Genomic DNA, 20,385 nt, shown 5'->3' with positions numbered 1-20,385 from the left:
TGAATACTTATTTGCAGGACGAAAACCCTCCAGAGTTCTCTTTCCTGCTGTCACTGTGGCTGGCAGTGTTTGAGAGTGTGTCTGCTCCATCAGTCTGGCTCCCTGAGTGACTAATGAACAGAACCCTCTGCCAGCCCACAATGACAGTGTGAGCAAGGAAAAACTTTGCTACCGTAAGTCACTGAGATGTGGAACTGGGTGGTTACTGCAGCATACCCCAGCCCATCGTGACTGGTACGGAGGGGATATTAACATTGGCATGCCCGACATATTTAACCTCTGATATTAGAAATCAACTAAAGTGAAAAGAATGCTTTTAGGAATTAATCAGAATAAAAGAAAATAGTTATATATTTCAGCTGTTTCACAACCCTTAATTAAGGGGACTGTAACTTTTAATCAACTCCCCCCTCCCAGAGAGTCTGAGCTGGGCAATGAAAATATTTTCCTCTCTCTCCTTTTCTACACTTATTGATGGCCAAGCCAACTTCTGACGATCACAGTCTGCCTTTAATTGTCGTCGCCTTTATTTTAAAAGCCCTACAGTATGCTATTTAAAAAATGAACAGTTTACAACAGAAGGAAAAAGATCTGGTTTCTCCCCCCACCAACCCCACTATGAGCCCACATCCTCAAGTTCAGTTTGGATTGTACCCTCCAGGCATTTTCTCTGCAATTCAAAATACAAACGGAATCCCACTCTTCACATTTTTCTACATCTTGCCTTTTTTCACTTAATTTGTCAGGTATCATTTCATGTCAGAACATATTTATTTACCTATTTCTTTTGAATGACAGCAGAGTTCTCTGTTTCGAAAATTTACCATCCTTCATTTAGCTGGTTTCCTATTGGTAGGCGTATTTTAAATCTCTCCAGCCTTTTGTAATTGTTAATAATGCTCTATTGAACATCCTTATAAAAAATATGTATTTTGCACACTTGTACAAGTTAATCCAGAGGGGAAATTCCTAGAAGTAGAATTCTGGGTTGAAGGGAATTTGTAGTTTTTTTTTTTTTTTTTTTTAAAGTTCTGTATTTGTTGGGTTTTTTTAAAATTAATTAATTAATTAATTAATTTTTGGCTGTGTTGGGTCTTCGTTTCTGTGCGAGGGCTCTCTCCAGTTGCGGCGAGCGGGGGCCACTCTTCATCGCGGTGCGCGGGCCTCTCACTGTCGCAGCCTCTCTTGTTGCGGAGCACAGGCTCCAGACGCGCAGGCTCAGTAGTTGTGGCTCACGGGCCTAGTTGCTCCGCGGCATGTGGGATTCTCCCGGACCAGGGCTCGAACCCGTGTCCCCTGCATTGGCAGGCAGATTCCCAACCACTGCGCCACCAGGGAAGCCCCCGGGAATTTGTAGATTAAATGCCAAAAAATATTACCAATTCCCTTCCTAAGAGTCCAATCAATTTGCATTTCCATCAATACAGTGTGAGAGTTCTTGTCCCTTCCCGCTTTCCAGAAGGCAGTGTATGATCAAACTTTAAAAAATCTCTGCCATTATAATCATGAAAAAAAAAGATATTGCATTGTTGATTTGAAGTGCATTTCCTTAATTAGAGGTGAGTTTTGCTTTTTCTTTCTTTAAGTATGTTGATACCTTCAGTCAAGTATGGTGAGGCCTGGGTAGCATTCTTTCCCTTTAAAGTGAGTTGATTTTATTATTTGAATCTCCGAGAATAACCTTATTTTTAGGGAATTCCCTGGCAGTCCAGTGGTTAGAACTCCGCACTTCCACTGCAGGGGGCACGGGTTCGATCCCTGGTCAGGGAACTAAGATCCTGCAAGCCAAGTGGCCAAAAAAAAAAAAAAAAAAAGAAAAGGACCTTATTTTTAAGCACTGAGAAGACATCTCATTGTGACCATTATTCATTTATTGAATAAACAGGGTTCACAGCATTTCTAAAACCTTGAGATAGAGATAGGTTGAGATAGATAGATAGGTAGATAGATAGATAGATAGATAGATAGATAGAGATATTGCTGCTGGGGTGTTTGACAATGACATCATTCAAAGCAGATGGACTGGGGACTGGCCAGCCCTCTCACCTTGCAATTAATTGATGCCACATGTTTTTTCATTGCAGCAATTCAGCTTTGTGTCCTTGCCCACTGATGTGCTGGAAATTGAGGTGAAGGACAAGTTTGCCAAGAGCCGCCCCATCATCAAGCGCTTCTTGGGAAAGCTGTCGATGCCCGTTCAGAGACTCCTGGAAAGACATGCCATAGGGTAAACCTTGACCAAGAGCTCAGTATCACTAGGCAACAGCCAGCAGGCCAGGCCCAAGGGAGGCAACAATACAGTCTCATAGAGACTTGAACTGAAAAGGTGGTGCTGTATTTCCTTGGCTTCTCCCATTAATTATGTTGTTGAGCTACAACATTTAATTAAACAGACCCTTCCCTTTCCCCTAGTTTGTTTACCACTGGTTACTTATGCAAGAGAGTAAAAATTCCTAAGACACTATAGTGAAAGAAGCCCTTAATGCAGCATTTTTTCTGTACAGATAGAAATTACAATTTGTTTTACTACGAAAGATAACATTTCATTCATATGCCTGTCTTGTGTGTAGGATTTAATCATTTGTGACATTTCCATAACAAGATGAAATGCTGGGTTACTAGACCAGAGCGCCTTAGAAAACACTCGTATTTATAGAAAATGCTAGATAATATGTATGACATTTTAAAAGCGTGAATCCTTATGGTGCAACCACAATTATGTTGCTTGCATAGTTCAGTTGTATATGAGAATATGTTTCTGCGTTTTGTATCTTCTACATTCATGTCCATTCAGGGTTCTCATTAAACTCTGACCAGATAAAATCCTTGTACATAATATGTATTTCCATAGGTAATGGCAACTATATTTGAAAACACTAACTCTCTGGTCATAGGTATGCCTCAGTGCGATACTTAGAATAATATCAAAGGAATGAGGAAAATTATGCAGAATTTCCAAGGGTCTTAATTTAAAGCTCTTTGGATTTTCAGAAGGACTTTGGAATCACTCACAGTTATCGTAAGGACATGTAATCAGAACCTGATAGCGTGTGTGCAGCTGTGTGCACATAGACACGTGTTAATTCTCAAGCCAAAGGGAGTTGACATTTACGAAGCTACAGTCGTGTGTCAAACAAGGTGTTTGCATTTTCCACTCAAACAAACAAACAAACAAAAATATACCTAAAGAACGTAAAGCTGTCTGTGGCACATAGGGACTAAATGATTCCAAACTGTTCATTTTTAAAATAGCAAACTGTATGCCTTTTAAAATAAAGGCAGCTCATGGGACTACCCAGGCGGTCCAGTGGTTAGGACTCCGCGCTTCCACTGCAGAGGGCGTGGGTTCCATCCCTGTTTGGGGAACTAAGACCCCCCATGCCGTGCTGTGCGGCCAAAAAAAAAAATTCTAAAATAAAGCTCAGAAACCTCCCTCGATCCCTTGGCCTGTAACATCACAGCCCTCAGCTCTCTGCCGGGCTGGCTGCCTCCCTCCCTCAAGTCCTCTACCCACGCCTGCCTCAGCCTCACATTGGAAATATCACCGCTGCCTTGAGCCCTTTATGTAGTGGTCCTGCCTCGTGCCCCCAGCTGGATGTAAGCTATTTAAAGGCAGCGGTATGCATTACCTGCTGTGTATCACCGGCAGCACTTTTTACATGGGAGAGGCTCAAAAAATATTTGTTGATAAAGTGAGTGGAAAGCAAAGGAAAGAAAAACGTGGAAAACAAATGCAAAGCATGATCGATTTAATTTTTGTCTCACTGTCTGATGGTCTTTAGGCCTCCTCTGATTCCACCGAGGTTTGGGGTTCAGGATCTCTTATGGTCGTAGTAGACCTACCTCATAATATTGACCAAGGCCCATGTCAATATTGTAGCTTATTCTATTTTCCCTGCATATAATGCTTTATTTAATGGGCTTCCTAGAAACTCCAAGCAAGAAACCAGGGCTTCCCAAATAGAAATACTAAGTCAGTGGATCACTGGGATATATGTTGTTTCCTAATGCTGGTGCTTTCTAGGAAGAAACATTAAAACACTACCAGCCAGTGACTTATCTTTTTATTGGAATGCCACAAATGAATAAATGGAGTGACTACAGAATTATCTAAGTAACAACTGGTTTGGGAATATGTCTTTGTTATTATTGGGTAGAGTGGATTTGTTCATTTCTGAATATCCCAAGGTTATCACTCTTCCTATTTAGGCGAAGGTAGGGGACCATGTACTCTGCTGAAGCTGCATTGTTGATGAAACTATAATAGCAAAGTTTCAGGTTGATTTCACCCTGGATAATTGTCTTCCTAGTAATTAAAAATTGCCTTGAGCAGGAAGAGGGAATGGTGCCAGAGTCCAGGGTGGAGTTTCAGAGTCTCTCTGTGGGACCCTGGAGTTGGTGTAATCGGAGGTCATGGGCCAGTGGACCCAGCCCACAAGTCTTGCTTTGCTCCGTTCTGCAGCAGGTCCCTTTCTGAACCACTCCACAGGGTCCCTGGTAACCAGGACAGCATCCTTCCATAGATATTAGATATAGATAGACAGATAGATATCTCAAGACACGCATCTGCTGCTGGCACTGTCTATTATTAAGGGCATATTTGGAAAATATCAGCCTGCACAGGAAAAGCAAGCGAAGGATATCCATATCTTTTCTTTTTTTCTTTTTTTTCTCTAGAACACAGGTTGGCAAACTTTCTGTAAGGAGCCAGAGAGTAAATATTTCAGGCTGTATAAGCCATATGGTTTCTGTCGCAACTATTCAGCTCTGCCATTGTAGCATGAAGTCAGCCCAGACAAGAAGTAAACTTAATAATACACAAGGCTGCATTCTAATAAAACTTTTATTGATGGAAACTGAAATTTGAATTTCGTATCATTTTCACATGTCACAAAATACTACTCTTCTTTTGCTTTCTTTTCCAACTATTTAAACATGTAAAAAGCTCATGGCCTTATGAAAACAAGTGATGGGCCAGATTTGGCCCATGGGCTGTAGTTTACTGATCCCTGCTTAGGAGTATTCGATAAGGATTTTCTTGAAGGTTTTCATCGCTGTTGAGCAGATGTACTTTCCCATCTTTCCCTTAGGACCATCTCATATGTACCCGAGCAGATCACCACCTCCTAAGAGCAGGGCCTCCCTGGGCTTGGCTGCTTCACCCACTGACACAGAAAGCACACTGTGTGGTCTTTAGGAGGACAGGTATTGACCACATCTGTGACGGTGCTTATTTCCTTCTAGGGACAGAGTGGTCAGCTACACACTTGGCCGCAGGCTTCCAACAGATCACGTGAGTGGACAGCTGCAGTTCCGATTTGAGATCACTTCCTCCATCCACCCAGGTATTTTCAGCATGTACTTTCACGTGTTGTCCTAGCTGAGTGTCATAGCATGGTTCCTTTCCCCAAAATACAATAACCTTGGTTCTCTCCAGACATGTCCTAGGTTTTGTGGTTCTCTATCTGTCTTCTCCATTTGAGGCCTGGAAGCCAGTGATCTGTTCTGGAAGCCAGGTTGCTGTCTCCCTTTTTATGTTTTTCATTTTTATTTTTTGGCCACACCACATGGCTCGTGGGATCTTACTGCCCCGACCAGGGATCAAACCCGGGCCCCCTGCAGTGGAAGCGCAGAGTCCTAACCAGTGGACCACCAGGGAAGTCTCTGCTGTCCCCTTGATTGAGAGGCTCCTCTCCATTCGGTGACCCAAGGGTAGAGGGTTAGACATTCGAGTGGGAATTGACAAAGAGGCCAACGTGGGTATGGAGCCATGTCTAATTTATCATTTGACTCCCAGCATCCACATAGGACTTGCTCAATAGATGTTGAAACATTACATACATGAGTGAGTGAATGAATGTGATACATGTCATAGTGTTGAACTGTGATTACCCAGTGGTTTTTTACAATATCACAGGAAAAATGAAAACTATAAGTTGGACAGAAAACTTGAGAATCATCCCGTGTTCAGTTTTTCAGGCCAAAACATATCTCCAAATAAGAATGATGAGATGCCTCTTTATTCCTCTCTTGCTCTTCTCCTACAACCCCCCTCATAAGTGTAGATCACACTGAGAATTGTCTGGTCCTCCTGGGCCACATTTATAGGTTGCCATTAAAGCTAATAAAGCTTTTGAGAATTCAGGGTCTGAAGTGTATCATTGCCTGCTCATCAGACAAAAGTTTCACTTTTCTATGCCCAATATACAAAGCAGATTGTAAGAAAACACTTGACTGTTTCATCCTTTCAAATCCAGCGTTTCCTACATTGTGAGAATAAAACTGACTCTTCCTTCAGTGTAGCAGTAAGGACAGCTTTACAGTGCACCAGAGAGATTGCTTTTCTTTGATGAGTGAATAGCACTAGGGCTTGAAATGGAAATTCCTATCTGGCAGGGATGCAGTAGAGCAACTGGGGGAAGGTAGAGGTAAACCATGCTTGCTACTCCTTGAATGGGTGCTTGGTATGGAGACCTGGTTTATCTTCCACTGCAGTAACCTCCATATGTTGGAAACCTTCCAGTCTGAGCCGCTGAATGACTGTGGTTGCTCCCATCATTGGCCTTTCCTTCTCTCTGGTCACCTAAGAACCCCATTCTGCCACCCTGGGGGACCCAGCCATAGTAAACACTCTGAACCAGTATAATTAGTCCTGCCTGGAGCCAGCAAGGAACTATAGACCATGCCCCCCATCTCTGAGGTCTTCCATGTAGCAAACATTTATGTGCCCAGAACTGGGGTAGTGCTAGGCTTTGGGCATTTTAACCAAAAAATGAGGTTCCTTGAAACAGAATTCTCAAATATATCATGACTGCAAGTTGTCCTTAACATAAGGAGAACTCATTCTTGCAGTATTTTTAGCAGAGCTTTGGCCAATGGGAAACCCTCATCAACCCCTACATCCAATATCCTAAGGCAGAAATCCCTAGGATGGCTCAGTCCCCCAGAGCAGACTAACACTACAGTGACATTTTCTTCTTGTCCGCAGATGATGAGGAGATTTCCCTGAGTACCGAACCTCAGTCTGCAGAAATTCAGGACAGCCCCATGAATAGCCTGGTGGCAAGCAGCCGTGGGGAGCCCCCTTGCACTAATGCACCAGAGCCCTCGGGGACCTCAAGGCCGGAGCAGCTGAGCCAGGGCAGCGCGGTGGGCCCTGCAGGGAACGAGAGCCTGGAGCTTGCCAATCCGGTTGAGGCAGCCGCAGGTACCACGGAGGCAGGAGATGATGGCACGGTCTGTGTGAGGCCTGAGGGGGCTGGGGAGCTTCCGGCCCCCTGGCCAGAGGACACGGAGCCCGTCCTGAGCGCGAAAGAACTGGCCGAGCGGCTGGACCTGGGAGGGGAGGCGGCCCTACCCGGGCTGCTGGAGGACGGTCGAGCCCCGGGGAGCCCTGGGGAGCCAGTGGCCAAGGAGGCGGCGACAGAGAGCGGGGCTGGGGGGCAGGAGGAGGAGAAGGAACAGGTGGAGGAGGAGGAGGGGGGCGTGTCTGCCCTGGGGCAGGGGGAGGACAGGCTGCCGCTGCGGGCTTCGGTGAAGAGGAAGAGCAGGCCGTGCTCCCTGCCTGTGTCCGAGCTGGAGACGGTGATCGCGTCCGCCTGCGGGGAGCCCGAGACGCCTCGGACCCACTACATCCGCATCCACACGCTGCTGCACAGCCTGCCCTCTGCGCAGGGCGGCAGCGCGGACGACGGCGGCGCGGAGGAGGAGGCCACCCTCAAGGATGCCTCGGAGAAGGAGGCGCTCAGCGAGGTGGACACGGTCGCCGCCGAGCCTCCTCCCCTGGAAGAGGATGGAGAGGCCCCCGAGGGGGCCACTCCAGGCACGGCGCCCCCGGGCCGCTCGGGCTTGGCCAACGGCTCGGTCCCAGATGGCGACACGCTCCCCAGCACGGGGAGCGAGAGCGACTCCAGCCCGCGGCAGGGCGGGGACCACAGCTGCGAGGGCTGCGACGCCTCCTGCTGCAGCCCCTCGTGCTACAGCTCCTCGTGCTACAGCACCTCGTGCTACAGCAGCTCGTGCTACAGCAGCTCCTGCTACAGCGCCTCCTGCTACAGCCCCTCCTGCTACAACGGCAGCAGGTTCGCCAGCCACACCCGCTTCTCCTCCGTGGACAGCGCCAAGATCTCCGAGAGCACCGTCTTCTCCTCCCAGGATGACGACGAGGAGGAGGAGAACAGCGCCTTCGAGTCGGTGCCCGACTCGGTGCAGAGCCCCGAGCTGGAGCCGGAGTCGGCGAACGGCGCGGGGTGGCAAGACGAGTCGGCTGCCCCCACCGGGAGCGTGGCCAGAACCGTGGAAGGGCTGGAGTCGCCCGTGGCAGGGCCGAGCAACCGGAGAGAAGGTTAGACCTCACAGCCGATCAGAGAGGAAATAGGACCACCAGGGGGACGCAGGTCTCACCAGCATGGTTTCAAAACAAGAGGGAGAGGCTCAGTCCCAAATGAGGCTGCCGCGGCAGCTGCGTGTGCCTGTCCTGTACGTATATGTGTGCATGTGTGTGTGTGTATGTCGGTATTCCAGACTGTGGGTGGCTGACACCCCGCCACTGCTCAGATACACACCAAGAATTACAGCTAGTTGGATGTGAGCGTATACTTGTATGTGTGCTTCTCGGTTTTAACTGATCACGGGTTATAGGGTACATGTTACCCTCTAGTCTTGACAACAACCAGAGCATCAAGGCTAGTATCAAACGATATAAGCAGGAAATGATCATCAACATTAGGTGGATAATGTGTCAGTATCTGCTGGTCCCCAAAACTTATTGAAGATTAGCAATAAATGTTAATATAACTGGAAGAACATGGAGATGACCTGTTTTAGAATTGAACTAACCTGTGTACAAATGGATATGTATAGCCTACATGTATGTGTCATGATTTCTGTCTCCTCGATTCTGTTATTGTTGTTGGTTTTGTTTTGTGTTGTTTTGGGGGTCTGGGGACTATTTTGGCTAACGGAAGGGAAGAACAACATAAATGTGTAAATCGCTTTGTCTCAAGTAAGATTCGAATCCAGTAGGTGCCCCCTTTAGTTTCAAAATGTATTCCGTGTCTTAACCCAAGACCTTCCTTCTTAGTCATGCCTGTGGAATCATATATAAAATTAATTTGCATTTCCTTATCCAGAATTGGGAACCACCTTCCAATCAAGTGACAGTGACATCAAGGGAAATAATTTAAAAGTCACATAATAATATGAAATAATTCAGTTGTTTTAAAAGAGAAAAATATAGATTCTGCTCTTTTGCTGTTCTAATTTGTTTAAATTAGCCTCCAAACAAAATGCGTTGGTCTTGTCTCTAGACTGCAGGCTCATCAAGGGCCAGAGTTATAGCTTTTTTATGTTTGAATTCTCAGCACCTAAACAAACGCCTGGCACCTACAAATTTTTACAGGAACTAACGTGAGCTTAAAAGAAATAATTTTAAGTACTTAACAATGCCCAATTCTACATTTTAGAGAAAGAAGGGGTGAGGGAAAGTGGCACATAGGATAAGGAGAAGCCCAAGGGAATTGGTAATAAAGAGACACAGGGAGGAAAACCATGGTGGCATACAATATGGAAAGGCACCCATGAGTGTGAGAATGGGGCGGACGATTCCTTTCTTTAACAAGGTTGTTTGGAGTCCCTTCTTCGTTCTGAGCCAGATGCTTTGTGCTGGCCACAGGAAGATGGATCGGCACTAGATATGTGTGGAAGGCACTCAGTAATTACAATAGAATTACGAATACGTATATTACAAGGAGTTTGGGGGATACACTCATACAAGGGCACAACTCAGAGCTGCCAGGGATGTTTAGACCAGAGTTCAGCAAATTTTTTCTGTAAGGGGCCAGATAGTAAAAATTTTAGGCTTTGTAGGTCAAGAGGCAAAATCAAAAAACTCTTCTCACCCAAGGGGTATTTTTTAAAACAGTTTTACCTTTAGAAGTGTAATAACCATTCTTAGCCCGGAGCCATACAAAAACAAGGCTGGATTCGGAGTTTGTCAACCCGTTGTAGCCAATGGGTATACTTTGACCGCCATGTTGGGAGACAGTCCACACATGGCTAATTGAAAATTGACTCAGTATACATTGATATAAAAGCATGTTTAACAACAACAACAAAAAAGATACTGCCCATGCCTTTGAGGGCCTAACAGTCCAGCAGGGGGAAGCCATCCCCTTAACTGAAAGGACAGGAAAATGTTTCAGGGCCATAGTGGAAGTCTGTGTTTGTAAAGAAATTTCTAGCTTTCTGAATTTTTTGCAGATTGTAAACTCGGAAAAAGTTAAGAAGCACCTACGTGCTTCACTGTGGTGGTTACCAAGGGCGATATGAGGATTCCTGGGAAGGACTGTTGATCTCATGAAAACTGTGCATACCTTGGCGTGTGACTTCCTCCAAACAGTTCTTCTCTCCCTTGGTAGTGAGTCCCCGGGGCTAATGGGATCGGCGTGGCAGATCTGTCCCCTACTGGCCACCATGTTTCCAAGAGCACTCAAAGAAAGCACATGTGCCTGATTATATGCATGTGTGCCCTCTTCTCCCGTAAGAGTCTCTGCTGCCCCCTCACCGTGACTTTGAAGATTGCAAATTCTTGCCCAAGGTTAGCCAAGGTAGATGGACTATGTACATGCCCACGCAGATCAGTCTGCAGCAATTTGTGGAGGATGTCTTCTTTATCTACTTTTTGCTGCTTTTCCCTCCATAAAAACCTTTTTTTAAAAATCTCAACATAAAATGGTTTTTTAAAACCTGCAGATCAAATGAAAAAAGTAACATAATATGTTTATGAGCTCAGCCCTGCCATCAGGCTCCCCTGGGTTTGTATTCAGTCCCCCCACTTCCCAGCCATGACACCTTAGCCAAGTTACCTAACTGCTCCAAGCCTCACGTGTAAAATGGGTGCAAATGTAGAACGTACCCTAAGGGGTTATCGGAAAGATTCAATGAGGTGATTCGTATGAAGCGCCCAGCCTCTCACTGAGTGAGGGTTCCTCCAGGTAGATGAGCAGCGAGGCTCCCTTTTAAATTAGAATAAGTTTCCTTCTCAGAAGGTCTAGCAGGTCTGACACTTGCTTTGTGTCTGAGGCGAGGGGGATGGTGTGGAGCTGCGGCCTCTGGCAGAACAGAATTGCGTGCTTCCTCTGTGCGCTCCATTCATTCCGTTGGCTGAGATGCATCAGTCATATCAGTGCGTTTGCTTGGGGGTCCCAGGCAGGTGGGGTCAGCTCCATTAACTCCAGCAAGCAACACTATTATGTTTCCACTAGCTTGGAGGAGTAATTAACCAGATTGATTGAATTAATTACGATGAGGTAAGTTTGTTGTTGTTCTTTTTTTTTTAAGAAACTAAATTAAAAATGCAGCAGCTGGTGACAAAACAACTGTACCATTGTTTTTTTAGTTTCTGACACTAAACATATATAAAGACAAACATGAGTGTGGTATCCACTAAATTCAGAGCCCAGCTTTGAGACAGGAGTCAGTTTGCAAGGAGCTATGTGCTGGCATAAGGGGCACCTTCCTTGACTTTCCTTAGTCTCCAGGGACCCCAAGAATTTCAGTCACACACCAGAGTTTGCACAAGAAATAATGTTATATATTTAACATTTAAAAGGACCCTTTGTTCCTGAACACATCCCTGTTTTTGTTTTCCAATTAGCTCTAGGAATTAAATGGCTCAATTAAATCCACCTAACTTCCTTCCTAGCTCATTTCTTTTATGTTTTTAAATCAGTTCTGTGGATCTAGAGTGAGAAAAAATAAGCATCCTTTCCATGTATGGACATTCTGGGGAATATTTTTGAAATTTGAGATCCCACGAAGATCTTAACCACTGCTTTTCACAGTTTCTCTCTTTTTAGCCCAAGGAATAATGGAACACTTGGTATTTGCATCAACCGTGGAGGGCAGAGGAAGGAAAAGGCCTGGCCTTTGTCCTCTGGCCAATAGGGGCTACTGTGAGACATCCAGGATGGCGTTAGTGGGGAGTTACCAGTCTGAGAGCTGTCTCGTGGCCTGGGCCCTTCTAGCTCCCCAGAGATCAAGAGCAATTGCCTCTGATTATGTGACCCAAGCAGCTGGTGCTGTAGGCCTTCCATCCACGTGGCCAGTCTACAGGCAGTGTCACCAGGACCTGAGGACATCATGAAACAGGAACTCCATTGTACAACATTGTTCAGTGCATCATAAGTCTGCCTGAGAGTAACATTAGCTGTGTCTGTTAAAATTGAGGGTGTGCACTCTGTGGATATGTTTATTTCTAAAATTTCTCCATGTCTGTCTTTCTTCTTCCGTCTATCCCACTTCTGTGTTTCAAGTTTTCCTGTCTCGGTCTTCCTGCCTCTTATCTACTTCCTTCGTCTCTTGTCTTTTTCCAGAACACCCTGGCTTATCAGATTCTTCCTCAGAATAATCTGGAACAATCACAAGATGCCATAGCTCCTTGGCTCCGTACCCCAGCCCCTAGCTTCCATACTACAAGAAGTTACCTTCTTGGCCCACTTGTTCCTTAACCCCATCTCAGAAAGGCACCAGCTAAGAGTTTCACTCCAAACACAAAATCTCTGAAAGACGGCCTCTGGGTAGCCCTCTGATGAAACCTATCCAAACAAGGAGCTGTCATTTTGCACAGACCCCTTGAACTTTTATGAGACCTTATAAATGCTGCCCTTCCCTCCAAAAGGCCTGTTTCTTTTCCTGGGCTAAACTCAGGCTCTGCTCATTTTCTTTTGTGTCCTTTTCTGATGCCACCTTCCCCTCAAGAAAATTCAGGTGGTTACAGAATCAGACCCCAATCCTACCTATTGGTCTGTTGCGGTACAGATCACAGCCATGGAGTGTTCAGCTGTTTTTTTCGAGTTTCTTAAAAAATATAGTTCCCTCTATTCACTGGCTCATGAATGACTCTGTATGTAGCAAACTGACACAGAAAAAAATCAATTGCCTGCTCTTTTTTTTTTTTTGAATTTTATTTTATTTTTTTATACAGCAGGTTCTTATTAGTTATCCATTTTATAAATATTAGTGTATATATGTCAATCCCAATCTCCCCAATTGCCCGCTCTTTGGGGTTTTTTCTTGCAGTAGTTTGTTTTTCAGTCATGCTTTTTTGCTGACGTTGCCATGGCAATGAATGAATCTGAATGTCTCGACTATCTTGTCCATAGGTGAATGTCCTATACTCCATAATTCCCAGCCAGTAAGCCAGCTTCCTTCCTTGAGGCCTGAACATCACCACTACCCAACAATCGATGAGCCTCTTCCACCAAGTAAGCTTTAGTTTTGAAAATCTATGTTCATAACTCTTCCCATCAAGTCTAAGCAGGTCAGTATGAACTTTGTATATAAACATCCAAACTCTTCCTCCACTCCATACCTCACACTGTGATCAAAAACCAATATGGCGCCTACCATAGAAATTGGTTGGTTGGTTGGTTTTTTGTCGTATGGTTTCAGGATGTGATCTTAATGAGAAAACCCAGTATTTTCAGTGCCCTTCAATTTCTGAAATGGAGAGCATTTCTTTACAAGACTTGACTAGTCCTTGCAAACTGTTCGTGACCCTTAATTCGCAAATTTTACTATATTATATTTAAAAGTTTGCAGTTCAAGATGGAATAATCCTATTATTCTCCATGGGACCTTTTATGGTTCAAGCATCTCCACGTAATAAAACATTTCAACCCATCAGGACCCATGAACTTGCATTTTCCTTACTCTAATTTGCACCAATAGGTGACAGCCTCAAATTTTTTCTGTAGTTCTTAGAGGTTTCCAGGCAAAATATCATCTTTAGGGATAGAATTCAATAGCACATTCTCCTGGTAACTGTAATGTGTAATTAATAATTATCTAACTGGTCATTTGAACTTGGGAAAATCAATCTCAGTGATTCAATTTTCTTACTTGTAAAGTAAAGCTTTAATTTTCTCATCTGCTAAATGCTAGATTTGGACTAGGTAGTCTCTAGATATCATTCCAGTGTAATTTACCCTTATAATATTCCCTTATATATAACATTTGTAAGAAGGAAATGACACCCCAGACATTATATATTCACTTAGCATCAGATATGTTCATGAATTCTAGAACATCCCTGTTTTGGTTTGGGCTCATTTTTCAAGCAAAGATAACCTTTAAAATTTGGTAAATTTTACAACTGCAAGATCTTTCCAGGATGCAAGGAATCAGTGTTTCTTTACATTCTTTTGCCTGTGCTTACATTAAGCCATTACAGTTTTGAAAGAAGAAAGGTTTATTCCTTAATTCATCTATTCTTGGCAATGTGATATATTTTACATTTACACCATTCTTCTCCTATTCAGTTGTAATTTATCAGTGATAAACAGTGTCTTTAATATGTAGAATAACTTAAAGGAGTACCACATTTGTTTGGAGAGACCAAGACAAACATTATGTCCTTTAACTTTTGATGCCTGATTTCTTTCTTTATACATTGATTTATGGATATTCCATAAATGAATAGTAAAATTTCAGTGTCACTAGAGATACTTCCTACTTATAAAAATACCTATAACATGTTCTCTTCAAGAAAGGAACATTTTCCCCACAACAAAAAAAACCTATCAATGGGTGTGTACATGAATTGACCTTCAATCCATGCAAGAGTAATAGCTAGTTATACATACAGATATTATAAATAATTGAATATAATCTGTTTTAAAGAATTGCTTTATATAAGCTGCTTTTGATGATGAAAACAAATTTCTTCCAGATAGGTTTCAATTTTCTGTCCATGTGACACTGAAAAATATTAGAAAAGTTGGTAGTGAAGCTAACAACTGAATTTTCTTAATCTCACATAGTACATGGATGACTTCATCAGATAGTTATTCATTGAATAAGTATTTATTGAATGCTTACTCTATGCAAGGTACTGTTCTAGGTAAGCAAAAAAGGCAAAGATCCCTGCCCTCAAGGAGCTTACAGTCTAGGCAGGTAGAGACAGATAATAAACAATAAAAAGAATAAATGAAGAAATAGTGCAGCACATTAGATGGTCTTAAGTGCTGTGGAAAAACAAAAGCAGAGCAGGGTAAGGGGAATCTGGAGCATGTGGTGGTGGCTGGTTTGCCATTTTAAATAGGGTGGTCGGGTACACTTCGCTGACAAGGCAACATTTGAAGCTAGACTTAGAAGTGGCAAGAGGGTTATCCACCCAAGTATTGGGGAGGAAGAGCTTTCTGAGCAAACAGAGCGGCCTGCCTGGTGGGTTTGAGACACAGCAAGAAGGTCAGCGTGTCTGGATGGAGCAGATTCGGGAAGCGAGGAAGCAGCAGGTGAAGAGGTCTGTCTGTTGGGGACCCAGATCCCCTAGGGCCTTGTAGACCACTTAAGGGTTTTGGCTTTTTACTGTGGATGAAAGGGGGACGTTGTAGGTTTTTGAGCAGAGACATGACATTGCCTAACTTAGGACTTAAAAGGTTTTCTGTGTTGACATTAAATTGTGAGGAGGAAAAATAGAAGCCTGAGACCCAACATAACGTTCTTGCAGGTGAGAAACAGTGGTGGCTTGAGCTGGTGGAGAGCAGAGGACGTGGTGAGAAGTGGTCAGATTCTGGCCAGATATTTTGTGGGTAGATTTGCTGACAGATTGGATGTGGTGTGTGAGATAAAGAAAAGGGTCAAGAATGACCTCAAGAGTTTTAACCTGGAAGGATGGAGCTTCCTTTAACTGAGAAAGGAAGAGAAGGCTGCAGATAGAGCAGGTTTGGGTGGGAAAGAGCTGAAGCTTGGTTTTGATCGTGTTACATTTGAGATGTCATCCAGGTATCAGTGTCGAGAAGACAGTGAGATGCAACTGAAGTGCAAGATAAAGGTCTAAACTACAAACATGGTATTGCACTTGTTAATGTAAAAGTACAAATTTACAGGCTTTTCTTGGTATAATAATTAAAATAGGATATATTATTAGGCTCTACATTGTTCTTAGACTTCATGGAAAGTATATAGTTTAATATCTGACAAGGCTCCCCAACCACAAATGAATGGACACACATGAATGACTCTAACTGCCCCAAGGTCATCCATAAAGGTATCATTTTCAGGAGTCTGTTTTGGCATCACAGGGCCAAGTCCATCGGACATGCTGAGGCCTGAAGTTCCATTCGGAACATGTTTTCTTTATGCGATACTGTTTATACAGTATGTGAAAGCAAATTCTTTACAAAGCAACCCAGAAAACACACTTAGAATCTCTAATTGCGCTTAGCTATTATTTTCTGATTATTTATAAGAGTTTTAATTAGCACTCTGCCTTCCAGGTAGTTAATGTATTGACAAGAGGGCCTAACTGTCTGGCTTGCCATTCTTTTCCCTGTGTGCCTTGGAAATACTGAAACTCATAGAGAGAAATTATTATTATCGCTGCACCATACTTGAGTTATTTTCCTTGGAGAATCTATGAGACTGGAGGCTTGTCTTTGAAGGAATCCTTCCTTTACTGTGGGCACCTGGAGGGCAGGGATGTGTGTTAGTCAGCAATGTGTCCTCAGGACCTGGCATGGTCTCTAGTTCATAGTACAAGGAAGAGTTTGTTCAACTGAATTGAGTAGCACGATACTCTTCAAAGATCAATGCTCATTCTTTGTTGGATAACAGTCATGTTGGGTTCAAGAAAAAAAAAAAAACACCCAGTTGCTGCTAGTTTGGAAATCACTGAAATTTTTTAATGTTTGGCTCGAGATTAATTACCTAGTAGTTACACAAATATACAATTTCATCAATGAGCTAATTAACATTTACAACTAACAGTTGACAACTGGATCATCTAGTAGTCAATTTTAATCACAACCTTCTAGAATATATTTATACAATCTGACCACATTTTTTTTTTCTTCAATTTGTCTTATAAGTTGAATTTGGTGTTTTCTGGTATTTTTAGTTTTCCTTGGGCATTATTTGGCAATCCCTCAGGTAAATGTCAGACATAAGCCATAATGTTCTCAAACAGCTGAACCACACAGATATCAAACCATAACTATACCAAATATATTGAGTTTTTCATTTTAAAAACAATTGGGAGTTGCTATGTCATTACCTGAATGATACTTTTTCCACAGAATTGTTAAATATCTGACCTACTCCCAAAAGCTATGGCTTTTCTCACTTAAAAGCCTGAATGGTTTTCCTCATTTGCAGTCATTTTTGCTTTTTCTTCTTTAGTCTAACGTATTTTTCAGCGTAACTTTATCATGAAGCTGTTATTTCCACCACAGTTTTACATGTGGACCCTAAAAGCTTTGCCCATCTCTGTACAGCAGACATTGCTCATCTTCGTTAAGCTCAGATGTGTACATATGACTTCCAGCTCTCTCAGTTTTGAGGACTTTTTCATCCTATCACCCCAGCCCAGCTCCTACATTTATCATGGACTGTATCATCTATGCTTCCACCTTTTAGTTTGTTGCTGTTGTTGAAATTTGAGAAGTAAAGGAATTTAGCTTTATCTTGGGCTCCCTCTACTGTTTGGGATAGTTATTTATCAACAAAGAGATACTTCAAAGCTAGTTAATAGTCGTGATTGGTTTTGTTTTGGTCGAGAGATATTTGGCAGCCACAGGTGGGTTGAACATACACTGTGGATTCAGAACTCTAAGTATTGAACGTGTCCATTCTTTCTCTCAAGAGGAATGGCAATCAGTTAAGGCTGCTAAGTATTAGCTAGAGGTTATATGAGGCTGCACATACATACAGTACATTTTAGAACTGCAGTCAAACCTGGTTTTACTATGAGGGCCATTATTCCCTTCTGAGCAGCCATCCTCCATCAGATTTAGCAAAGAAAGGATTTTTCCAGCTTCAGAGTGTCAGCTGTCACCGGAGGACATTTCCAGTCTTCCAGCTGTCATTTGAGTAGCCAAGAAAATTGACAAGATGGAATTTTTTAAAGAAGGAAATACACATTCCATTTTCTCTTTAGAAATTGTTAGAATTTTAACACAGGTCATACTTGAGTAACCCCAGTTACTGTTTAAAATGGCCCAGCAGAGAATCTGACTCTTTTCTGGAATGCCAACTCCATGCCAATGCCTCAGAGGTCACCCAGGTGCTCTGGGCAGTGCTTGGTCTTCAGCAAGTCACCAGCGGTGAGTTCTAACTGCAAAAGACCTGGAAGTGGTGTCTGTTTCACATGGATCCGTAGTTTGTCCTTGATTTTTCTTTTTGCGTTTTCGTCATGCACTAGACTGGGAAGCTCGCATTGACAGCCACGGGCGGGTCTTTTATGTGGACCACGTGAACCGCACCACCACCTGGCAGCGTCCCACATCAGCAGCCACCCCCGACGGGATGCGGAGATCCGGGTCCATCCAGCAGATGGAGCAACTCAACAGGCGGTGGGTGATCAGCATAGCCTGAGCCCCTATAAACCAGTGAAAGGAGAAGGGCAGCTAAAGAAACCCCCTTTTATACTTTCCTGCTCAGATTGTATGAGGAAACTGCAAAGTAATTAACCCATTCATAGTTAGTACCTGGAAAGCTAGATTTCAAATTTGGTGAGGAGACAAGCTAAGCCTAAGTGTCATTTAAAGATGGGGAATCCTCTTGACGGCCCAGGCTCGAACACAGGTGTTCTTAGCCGAGGGCCCATGGACCACACCCACCCAGGTATTCACTGAGGGTGTCAGTGTTCCAGGAACCATCCAGAAACTATATGCAAAATTATACATGGATGCACATTTTTCTACCAGATTCATACATATCTGTCATAAGATTCTCAAACAGGTCCAGAACCCAAACAGTTTGAAAACATTCCAAGGATGGGTTTAACAGAATACCAAAAGCTGCCTGGAGAAAAAGCTGTCTCATAAATCTCTATATTCATGCCTACCCTGGTCCCATAATTGCTATATACTCAGAAATATACATTCTTAAAAAGCTTTCATCATAGAAAAGGAAACATTTAAAAATACTTTTTGAGAATTGTTTTGTCTAAAAACTAGACCCCTTACTAGTTTTTAGTAAGTATGTAAAGATGTCATTTTGTTTTCAACATGCAAATGAAACCCTAAACAGCACCTCTCCCATGCCATAAGCTAGTATGAGCATCATACCCAATATCTTGCTTCTTTAAGACCAGGGCAGTGGCTTTTGGATACTTTGAGTAGCCAGGAATGCAGACTGCAGGCTCAACTTCATTTGTATCCACATGACATCTTGCTAGTGTAAATAAAGGAAAAAGGTGGAGAGGGACTAAAGAGAATAACTAACTGGGTTTGGGGGACACAGCTATTGATAACAAATATCCTTTGAAAGTTAACTGTAGCCTCCAGAAAAAAAAAAGTAGACAATTCAATCCTATTAAAATTACACAGAAACAGAAAATGAACTTCTGGTTATTGTTGTTGTAGAGAGAGAAGGATGCTTTAGGTGAAAATCACCAGGGGTTCTTTTATTTCTTGAGCATTTGGAAGACATTTGCTTTCCATTTTTCCCCATCAGTACCTGAGTGTTTAAGTCATAAATAAGAACCATAACGGGTTTTCATTGGCAGTGTATTTCTCTAGTCATTCCCACAGAAAGAAAGCATATTACAAGGAAGAACATATTAAATATAAATGCACCAAAATCCATGGGAGTGTCCTTTCATGGTGATTGCAACAAGACTCCTACAACTAAAAATGCAGAGGACACAGCAAGCTCATTTTACATAGAGACTGTGTTCAGATGCCATAGGCAGAAATAGCCTCAAGGTCTGTCTTGCCAGACAGATAAGCTGAAATGATTTACCAGACTAAGAAACACGGAGAGCAGCATCAGTCTATATCTACCAGAGGTGTAGTTTGAACACTAAAACAAAACAGTAAACCAGAAGCAGAAGTAAACACCTTGACCCGTGACATAAAAATCCTTGGAAGTTCGTTCACAATGTTCAGGTTGTATAATATAAAAATGAGGCCAAATCCATCCTGAACCAGGCCCCTAGAGAAGTGTGCAGGCTTTGATGTGTAAACCCCCGTGCCCTCCAGTGGACTGAACATGCTGAGAGAGACCAGACTTTGCTGAATAGGAAGTTGTATTTGCTGTATCCATGTGGACAGATAAAAAGAAAAGGAACTGAGCGATTTGAGAAAGTGCTTATTTCTTGTGAAAAATCTTATCTAGAGAAGGTCAGATAACCTTCAGATAAGTATTCAGGCTCTTCAATGCTTATTTTAACCTATTGCTTTCAAGCATTTAAAGTTTTCCAGTGATTTGGCCTGATAATGGCAGCCACAGAAGGTATACTGTCAGTCTTTTATCCATCGCAGATGTGATCACACACAGGGGGGCATGTGTTTGGTTAGCAGGAGAAATTTACACTCATCACCTTCTCACAGCAAGATGGAAATATTTCTCAGTGTTGCAAGAAGGAGTTTCTCTTGACTC

The 20,385-nt window shown here is 43.1% G+C and overlaps 1 protein-coding gene across 1 annotated transcript in view; it reads left to right on the top strand.

The window, feature by feature from the left end:
• The window catches only part of HECW1 (HECT, C2 and WW domain containing E3 ubiquitin protein ligase 1), a 250,247-nt gene that overhangs the window by 129,553 nt on the left and 100,309 nt on the right, over positions 1-20,385 (top strand). The window contains exons 6-10 of the mRNA XM_061197560.1: positions 2,085-2,227; positions 5,245-5,345; positions 6,989-8,344; positions 13,164-13,265; positions 18,203-18,353. Of these exons, the coding sequence (XP_061053543.1) occupies positions 2,085-2,227; positions 5,245-5,345; positions 6,989-8,344; positions 13,164-13,265; positions 18,203-18,353 (1,853 nt within the window). The remainder of the gene's footprint in view (positions 1-2,084; positions 2,228-5,244; positions 5,346-6,988; positions 8,345-13,163; positions 13,266-18,202; positions 18,354-20,385) is intronic.

This window comes from Eubalaena glacialis, chromosome 8 (genome assembly GCF_028564815.1).
Source record: "Eubalaena glacialis isolate mEubGla1 chromosome 8, mEubGla1.1.hap2.+ XY, whole genome shotgun sequence".
Lineage (NCBI taxonomy): Eukaryota > Metazoa > Chordata > Mammalia > Artiodactyla > Balaenidae > Eubalaena > Eubalaena glacialis.
Note: the sequence above shows the minus strand (reverse complement) of the source record. Positions and strands in the feature narration are given on the sequence as shown.